Genomic DNA, 9,649 nt, shown 5'->3' with positions numbered 1-9,649 from the left:
ATCCCCGGCCTCGTCAAGATCAGCGTCTCCCTCAAAATCCAGCCCAACGACGGGGCGGTGTATTTCAAGGTGGACGGGCAACGCTTCGGCCAGAACCGCACCATCAAGCTGCTGACCGGGGCCAAGTACAAGATCGAGGTGGCCCTGCGGCCCGGGACCGTCCAGGACACGTAAGTGCGGCCCCCCTGCAGAGGTTTCCCTCCCTTCCCTGCCGCTTTATTTTTAGAGGTTTAATATTTTTTCCTGGCAGGCTGACAGCACGGGGTTTCCGTCATTTCTCCCTCCCCGCCCTTTTGCTTTGGTGGCCCCGTTTCTAGGTCCCTGGCCAGCTGTTCCCAGCGCTTTGCCCGGCTGGCTTAGGAGACAGACCGCCTTTGGGAGTCATTTCCTTCCCTCTCCCTCCCTACCTTCTCCCGGAGCTCTTTCAAGCCCAGCTCCTTTTCTCCCTCCTTCCCCACGGTTTGCCCTGGAGACCGAGGGAAGAGGTCCCTCAGGCCCTGCCCGTCAGGGATGCACCATGCCCAAGCCTTGCTGCAGCATGGCAAAGCAGGGACTGCGACCAGGGAACTGGCTCTGGGTGGAGGGGCAGCCCTGGAGAAGAGATTCGAATAACCTCTCCCCAGCTACACGAGCTCAGATCCCTCCTGCCTTTCCTTTCTACGTCTTCCCTGGGTGACTGCAGAGCGCTGATGTTTTCCAGGAGCCTCAGTGAGTCAGCAGCACCTGCAGGTCTGCTAAAATCCCTGAAGCATCCCCCAGCACCGAGGCTGCCAGGCTGCAAGCCCACATGCTGGCTCCAAGCTGCCAGGGAAGGGGGAATGCAGGGCCACGGAAAGGCTGGATCCTGTCTCTTTGCAGGACGATGGGCATCGGGGGCGTCAATGTCCCACTGGAAGAGAAATCAAGGGACGCACAAGTGGCCTCTTACACAGGGATCTATGACACAGAAGGGGTGCCCCATACCAAGAGCGGGGAGAGACAGCCCATCCAGGTCAACATGCAGGTATGTGGTTCTCCAAGCCTGGCCTGGGAAGAGAAGGGAGGGCAGCGGGGGGTTGACTCCCAGCGGGACACGTGGAGGTGAAGTATTCCAGGGCAAAGTCAGATCACAGCTGCTGCACTCCTCTTTGCTTTGTGCCAGGAAGACCGCTGGTCAGAATGTAGCTGGGAAACACAAGCCTTGCTTCCCAAGGGGAAGCCAAGAGAGCAGCAAGAGCTAGGAAGTAGTAGGGGGTTTCTAGAGACCTGCAAAGCCCTTTGGGGTGCTGCAGCAGAGAGAAATGTGAGCTGAACTTCTTGCCTCTTCTGCAGGACATTACAGACTTCAGGCAACTCCCACCAAGGTCCCTGGCTAGGAATCCAGTCCCAAGCCCTTGGCATACAGGGAGCCCCTCTTTTGCCTGCCAGCACTGCCAGGTTTTTTGGAGCACAGCATGCTCCAAGCACAAGGCATGACTACTCTCCCCTTCCACGTGGCATCTGCAGGATGCCTGAGGATCTGCCAGAGGCTGATAGCATGCATGAGAACCCCCCACAAAAGGCTGTCTTCTCCCTTTCCCCATATGCTTCCACTATCACATTATCTCTTCATCCACAAACCTAAGTTCTTATTCAAGTGGCTCCTCACCCCAACCTTAAAGAGAAGCTCCAAGGGCCAGAATCAGTATATGCCACGGCCCCAAAGTGAGATGACAGCCTGTAAGGCAGCAGAACCGACAGAAGACAGGGAGAGCAGCAGGCAGATTTCCACAGCACTCTTTGGGTGGTACACTTGGGGTGCAGAGGGAGATTTGTTTTGTTCTGACTTTGGTTTGGTTGTTTGGGGTTTTTTTCCCCTCTCCTGATTACAATTGTGAGGAATTCCTGATGGTTATTCTATGCCTCCTGTATCAAAACAGGGAAATGGGGCAGTAAGGAATCTTCATCTGAAGCTCTCTTAAGGGTCTGTTCCAACTTAAGTTGAGGACCTTGCCAAGCCCACCAGATTTCAGCTTTTTGTCACATTTCCTCACTGCCTGCAAGATTTCATCTTGATCTTTATCTTCACTTTTTTTTTTTTTCTGGAATCATCATTTAGCATGGCAATCCCCTTCTGAATAAAATCTGTAACACCTCCATTTGGCATTTCTAATAATTACAGCATGCTTAACTTAATTTTAGAGACCCACATCACATTAGCAGTTACCACTTCACAATCTTAGGTTAATAAGACTACCCTGAGGTATTTGTCCATGTTAATCACTTTCCTATACAGTCCCCTCCTTTTAACACCCAAGAAAACCAAACACTCAGTATGACTTTTCAACCAGCACAACAGGGCTGCTGGATGCCACTGCTGAGTACTGCAGTTATATTTCACAATGTCCTTATACCAAGAGGTGAAAGGGCAGCGCTCCCAAAAAAAAGCCAGCTGCTTTGACTAAGGCATCCCTATTTTGATAGCCACCTTTAGGCTTAAGTGTAGCACTGATATCAACTCTGAAAATCTGGAAGTTTAGCTTTTCTTACGGAGAAAACCGAGTCAAATCACAAATGAAGTAATTCCAAGAAATGCAAGGAGGGTCTGATTTTCAGAGACAAGCTCTGAGATGGTCTGTTGCAGCATCAGAATGAGTAGCCACAATATTTGTCCAAACAGTTGCTTTAGAAATCAAATCCTGGCATATTAACCATGAAGCTAACAGGATTTTCAAGCATTAAGCAGGTCCTCAACCCCTTTTAGCATCTGATCTTGATAGAAAGGTTCTTCAGTACAGACTTAGGTGTCCACAACTGATACTTTTAAGTATTAATATAGGCAACTCAACAGGGATTTACATGTTTAACTCATCACTTAGTTGCTCAGCTAGACAGAACCAGAACAGATTTAAGGAACCAGCCTCAGATACCCCAGTCTGACAACTGCTTCTAATACCTACTTCCTGAATCTTCAAAACTGGCCTTATTGCATACAGCTTGAAATTTTCCCATTTCCTTCAACCATGAGGAACTTCTGCCTTCACTTCCTTTTCAAGAACAGGCAGGATCCTGATGCATCCTAGGGAGAGCAGGGCACTATTTAAGGCATAAAATCTGAACTCATGTTAGAAATAGATTGTGAGGTGAGTCCTGCAGTTAAAAACTGGTCTGATACTGCCAGTCTAATGCCTGAAAGACAGAAGGTCCATAAAGGTCCATAAGAATTTGTTTCCCATCTGCTTTAAAACTTTAAATAAATAATTGTTTGTGCTCCTACTTTAACTGGCTAGTAGACATCTGACCTGTTACAGCCATAGTTTATACATGTAAAACAACAATCCTGTTTTTGAATTCCAGAATCTGAGGATGCGTTTCTGTTACCTGAATGCTGAATTATGCGCACTATCCAGAAACCGCTAAACTGTCTAGCAAACGGTGTAAACTGAGTTAGAAACCTCACTTTGGGTCTCATTTTATTCCTGGTCCAACTAGACTAAGATTGAATAAAGAAGCTAGATCTCTATTCCCAGTAATAAATAGCCATCAAAGCATCCTAGCATGCAAATTCAGAGGAAGTGATTAAATAACTATTCACACTGATAGCACTGGATGACAGAGAATCGCAGACGGGGAAAAACAGGCTTCTAAACCTGACCTACAAAGAGCAGGGCCATCCCTCCTCCCTGGGGAAGCTTGTACACAGGCCCAGTGGAGGAGCCAGGATTCAGCTGCAGGAGCCACAGGAATTCCAGGGAGCTCTGAGGATGCAGAATGCTCCTTATGCCACAGAGCTTCTGCATCTGCCATGTACTGGGCTGGGAGGGAAACACACGGTAGTGAAAAAGCTCTGCAATTAATTCTTTCCTTCTCCTAGAAATCCACAGCAGTCAAATTACTCAGGGTAGCTCAGCAAACTGGGTCATTGGAGGAAGACAGAATTTTCCTTCCTCTATCTTGTTGAAATTCAGACCCTCCATATATTAATGAAATGAAATGCTGCTCTTGTATCATATCACCCTCTACAAACGCTATTAGAAATGCCTTTTCTTCCTCCGTTTCCACACTGAGGGTGGCTGATGCTCCCCTCTAACAATTTCTCTTTGTGGATTGTGCATAGCAATATCCAATGTGCTTAACATTTACTATCTTGCATTATGAGTGTATCAGGATTACTATCAAAGAAGATTAATTTTAAAAAAATCCTTAATTAAGGTTTTAGTTGCTGGGAGAGATAAAATACCCTGTACACCTAGTTCTCTCTTTGTTAAAGGAAGTAGCAGAAATATTTCAGCTACTCCTTTAAGGTAACACTTGGAACTGGAGCCAAATAAAAACCTTCCACTGACAGCACACGGCAACTCCTGCTGTTGTCAAGGCTAAATTTAAGTTACCACAGTGGGCTGCGGGAAAGTTTAAAGCAATGTCCATTACACAGCAGCAGCTTACAAACCGCATCTTGAATTAGAAAAAAAGAAAACAGAAAAAAACCCATGTCCTTCTGAGAAAACTGGATACAGAAGGCTCCGCTTGCAACTCAGGAATAATTGCTGTGTAAAAGGGCTTTCACACTGACTTTGCAAGTATGATTATAATAGGCAGATGATCAAAGGTCAGCTCCCAGGCACATGATGGGAATGGAAAACAGTCAAGTGAAGAAGCTGTCATTAAAGTGAGTGATGGAAATATTTAAAAGGAAAAAATGTTAAAGAACAGTAGTTCAGTAGCGCTGAATCCCCTGCCTAGTATCTTCTAACAACATAACACAATCAACAAGCCATACTACTGGCACCAACAGCAATACATATAGGCTTCACACCCACTCCTCAGATTTTCTGGAAGGTCTCAAGGCACAGGAACTCAAATTTTACATCACCGTTATAATTGAAATAATAATCTATCCTTGAAAGCCTCACTCACAAGGTTTTTCTAATGTTGTAAGGGTGTCTGCCAGTGGCTTTTAAAAAAAAAAAAAAAAGAGAGATTTTATTCTACAGAATTTATACAGCCATAGTCTCATTCACTTCAAAGTTGCAAGCACAATCAGACAACTTAGAGTCAATGTCTCACTACTCCTTCACTGTATTAGCCGCTTACCTGCTAAAGACACCTATTCTCTCCTTCCTAGCTTCTCCTACTCCTATCTAAGTTTGAAAAGCTGCACTATCACAGTACAAGTAGCAATTACAGACATGCACAAAGAACTTCTTTTGCTCAAGTTTCATGTAAAATGCAGAACAGAATCCCAGGGAAGGAGTAAGTGGTCTAATAGCAGCATGTCTCAGTCAAGACCCTGCAAACACAAGGCTACAAAATACAGGGACGTTAAAGATTTCAGATTGAGCAAAAGAAGGAATCTTCTCAATCCTAACTGCAGCCTTTAGGTATGGTATAAAGGTAAAGTGATGGCCTGTATCACTACAGATCACTGCTATGTGATCTACTGTATATACAAGCCACTCTGAGATCATCAGGCCAACTACTGCTGTGTCATCCTAAGGATTATAGCTTTGAGTCCTGATGTTAGGAACATTTATCCATATGGGAACTTAACATTTTTACTCCCTTGCCTTTCCCAGATAAAAGTGCAAGAGGACAGTACACGGAAAATCTGATCCTTCATGTTTTATGTATGCCTAAGCATAAAGCACTTTACGACTGCTAGAGCAGCCTTTGCAGATCTTTGATTTATTGACTTGAGGAACAATAACCCTTGTATCAGCTGTTTCATAAGAGTGTTGTTTCCCATTAAGAGAGAGAAACCAACAAAATAATCAGCTAACACTGATATTCCCTCTTCCTCGCAGTTTAACGACATTGGCGTTTTTGAAACCGTCTGGCAAGTCAAATTCTACAACTACCACAAACGGGATCACTGCCAATGGGGAAACAGTTTTGGCTGTATTGAGTACGAATGCAAACCAAATGAAACGCGCAGTCTTATGTGGATCAATAAAGAGACCTTCCACTGAAGAGGTGTGAAACCAATACTGCTGGACAATCTCCCTAAAGAAAACCCTACCTTTTTAAACCAGCAAGAAGCCTTAACAAAGGCATACTGTAACGTTGCTTTGTTCCATAAGGTTCCAACAACTACATTGTATATACAGGTGGTGCCACTTAACTCTTTGCCTATTACTGTATTTTAAGTTTACCATGGCATCTGCAACATTCCTTATCTGTCACCTGAGAGTACTGCAAACTTCATGGTAAAGAATATTTGATAGCTGGGTAGAAAGTCATGCCATCATTATACTGTCAGAAGTATTTGGATTATTCCCACTGAATGGTTCCACTAGATGTAACAAGTTTTGTGAAGTGTTTTGTTTTATTGCTTAGAATTTGGATGCAACATCACATTGGTGATTTCTGTATTTACATTTGTGTTTTCTCCTAAATCGGTGTGCTCCAAGCGTTTTGTTGTACATGTCAGCCCAGTGGACAGCAAAAAGTGCAAATTATGGATATTTGTAGGTTTAGCTAAATGGCAGCTACTGCACTGTTGATATTGTGCTTTCATACCAGGGCATTTGGAAACTCATTCTCCCTTTTGTTAAGCACTGTAAGATACTCTGTGAAGTTTGCTAATTCACCAAATCTCTCAAAATAGGATTCTTTGTTGTTAAGTTTCCCAGTCTCTGGAATAGCTTTAGGAAAAGGATATAGAATGTGATAAACTGAATGAAGGAAAAGCAATAAATCAGTTGTGGTATCAAAGACATCTAACAACATGGCTAATACCTATCTTAAGATCATATAGTATTTCTTGAAAGATACAGCAGCCATACTTAATTTAGTTCTTAGAGTTCTGATAACAATCTCCATTTTAATTTTAGTGACACGTTGTTCAAATCAGTTAAATCCTACAGATCAACTTTTTCAAGCCTGACCACTGTATTATACCAAAATCGACAGGATTTCTGACCAACAAACACTCCGCAGTGTGAAGAGCGCAGATCCCAGTGCATGTGTATACATGCATTGCACTCTTTCAAATAAAGATAAGCATGTAAGCATTTGCATGGTTATGACTAAAGGTGCTACATAAACACTAGATCAGTGTTTAACACATACAGACAACAAAAACCAAACATATCTTTTCTTTCAGTAAATAAAGGAGGGAAACAAGTACACTGTCCCATCCCCAACTTGGGCTGAAGTAAGCTGTCAGTTCTTGCATATCTGTTATTCCTTTTGTGAATAATTTGTAAATTGTGTATGTAAATGGTAACCATGACTTTTGATCTTTGTAATAAAGGACTTAAACAATTTCTTCTCTAGTATGACCATCTAAATGAGTTGAAAATACTGTATCAAAAAAGGCAGTGGTTTTAGAAAGTCAGAGAGCAGAGGGTAAGTAGTCACTGCTTTCTGAGAATCCAGTTCAAAGTGCCTCACGTTCTTTACCCAAAGCTACTGTTTCTAGGAAATACAGATCCAATGTGCTGGAATGCAGACAGTTAACGTGCTAACACTCAACAGAGCTTATTGATAAATACAACTGCATTTTGTTACACTAACAAAATGTGGAAAGTAGAGATTCAGGACAGAAGTGAAATACCAAAGAAATACTTTCTTCCGTTGAATTTTTAATCAAAAAGCTTGACTGTTTCCAGATTTCTACAGACAAAAGAGCCTGACAGTAGCACTGGTGTAATACACCACTGCAACACTGAGCTAGCCAGCTGCATCTCTACTCTGAGGCAATATCACACAGGCCAATTTCACTGCGATGAAATTCTAGAAATAATCTTTGTGTTAACTTTCTTCCTAGAGTCTTCCTACACTACAGAAAGAATTCTTCAAAATTAAAAAACTGAACTGAGCAAATTCAAATGAAACCTGTACTTTAGATAGAAGTGTTATTGCCTGCACTTTAGCAGACATTTCCAGATAACAGACTTCAATGATACCAGACTTCCAACTGTTGATCAATTCTCTCTCTGCACTACCAGAAAGTGATTTTATTCTGCAACAATTTGATGATTTGGTTTATTTTGTTTGTGTGTATGAACTGAAAGCACAGCAGTAAGAAATATATACGATACATAAATTAACAGAGAAACTTCTGTTCTAGTAAAATTAAAATGTGTAAGACAGGCCTTCACTTTGAGTTCAGGTCCTATGAAATCCTTGGCCCATGATGTCAGAAATGTTACACCGAACAAACCCAGCCTAACCTGGCACAGGAGGGCTGTTAAGCTCAGCTAGCTGGAAGCACACCCTTCCCAAGGTAAACACTCATGCCCATATTAATGGTGTTTGTTGAGTATCCATACCATTAGCGCTGATACTCTGCACATGTAAAGCAAAACAGTCCCATAGATTTCCCCTTGCTCAACAAATGCTTTGCTAACAAAGCAAACATTTGCTCCTACTACAGGAGACCCAAAACTTTAGCAGTTCCCTGGAAAGTAATGTTCTTTATTTCTTTCACCCAGGACAACTCTGGTAAATATTCATAAAGCTTGAGTCACTAAAAAACTGTCACTGTGACAGTTTGACGCATTATTTGTTCAGCAGCATTTAATCTCCAGACAAGCTTGTTCTTTACACAGCTTTTTCTAATTAGTATGTCCATTCGTACAGAACTCCAAAATTCAGAACAGGACACAATACATTAAGCTTAAATATATTTTTGTCCATTACAATGTCAGAAAGTGCTGACAATGTGTCAATCCAGCTGAAACCACAAAGGACTCATATCTGAAGGTTTTGTACATGAGACTTCAAGATTTGTCATGAAGTGTCCAGCTTTCATTTCCGTATGAAAGACTGAAACACATATACCGAATCTTTCAGAGTCACTTTTTCATCTGTATTTAGGTAGCAGTTAGCACTTTTAGACTGCTGAGTAAAAGGACTGAAAAGCAAGTTATTAGTCATGAATATTACAGTTGCGATCCTGCATAGGGCTTACATTAGATCATTAGAGTTTGCACAAGGCTTTGTGTTTAGCACAGCTACTACGGGCTTTGGTATCTCTTACCATTTGACTGTATTTGAAAAAGAAATAATACTGCTAAAGTCTCCATGCCCTACTAACACAAAGTAGGGAAGTTTCACTGGCTTCAGCCAAGGCTCTGTCCATTGGTTTGCAGATGCAGAGTGACCCTTACTGATTCTAGATTAGCGGAGTATCAGAAAATCTCATTTATGACATTCTTCCTATAAAAGATGTGAACAGAACTTCTGTACTAAGTTTTGTAATACAAGGCTTTTAGATGCCGGCAGAGGTTGGTTTCCATTTGGTTAAGAGCACCTGCCTCACTTGCTATGTGCAATTTTGATGCATGTGCTACATTGAACAGTTCTATTCCTCTAGTCTGTGTAAAGCTTTGATTAAATAAGGACATGGCATGTTGTAAATGCTAACCTCCTTTTGAGATCTGAAACAAGTGCTGTGGCTTTCAGAATTCAAAACATTGAGCATTGCCTTAATAGCTGTGTCAACCCTGAAGCACAAAGCAGCACTATAATGAGTCTTACAACATTCATGTTTTCCCTTAGCTCTAACAAAGTTCCACAAGCGATGATTGGAAAGTCCCCTTAGTGCAGCTAATCCAGATCTTTAGCTAGGAGAGACAGGCACTCCTGCACACAGGCCTTCACTGTTGCATGCTTGGCAGCTTTTGCCAGCATTCCTTGGACTGCTTCCTTTTCCCTTCTCCCTGAGTCCAGCATTTAAGGCTTC

The 9,649-nt window shown here is 42.5% G+C and overlaps 1 protein-coding gene across 1 annotated transcript; it reads left to right on the top strand.

Annotated features, from left to right (window-relative positions):
• Window positions 1-3: 3 nt before the first annotated feature.
• Window positions 4-6,324, top strand: CNRIP1 (cannabinoid receptor interacting protein 1; the record flags this gene model as incomplete). Its single annotated transcript, XM_009709993.1, has 3 exons — window positions 4-170; window positions 859-1,003; window positions 5,763-6,324. Coding segments are annotated over 3 exons (477 nt in total), but the record flags the coding sequence as incomplete, so codon positions are not given.
• Window positions 6,325-9,649: the final 3,325 nt, after the last annotated feature.

The sequence above is a fragment of the Cariama cristata genome, unplaced genomic scaffold (genome assembly GCF_000690535.1).
Source record: "Cariama cristata isolate BGI_N322 unplaced genomic scaffold, ASM69053v1 scaffold29391, whole genome shotgun sequence".
Taxonomy (NCBI): Eukaryota; Metazoa; Chordata; class Aves; order Cariamiformes; family Cariamidae; genus Cariama; species Cariama cristata.
Note: the sequence above shows the minus strand (reverse complement) of the source record. Positions and strands in the feature narration are given on the sequence as shown.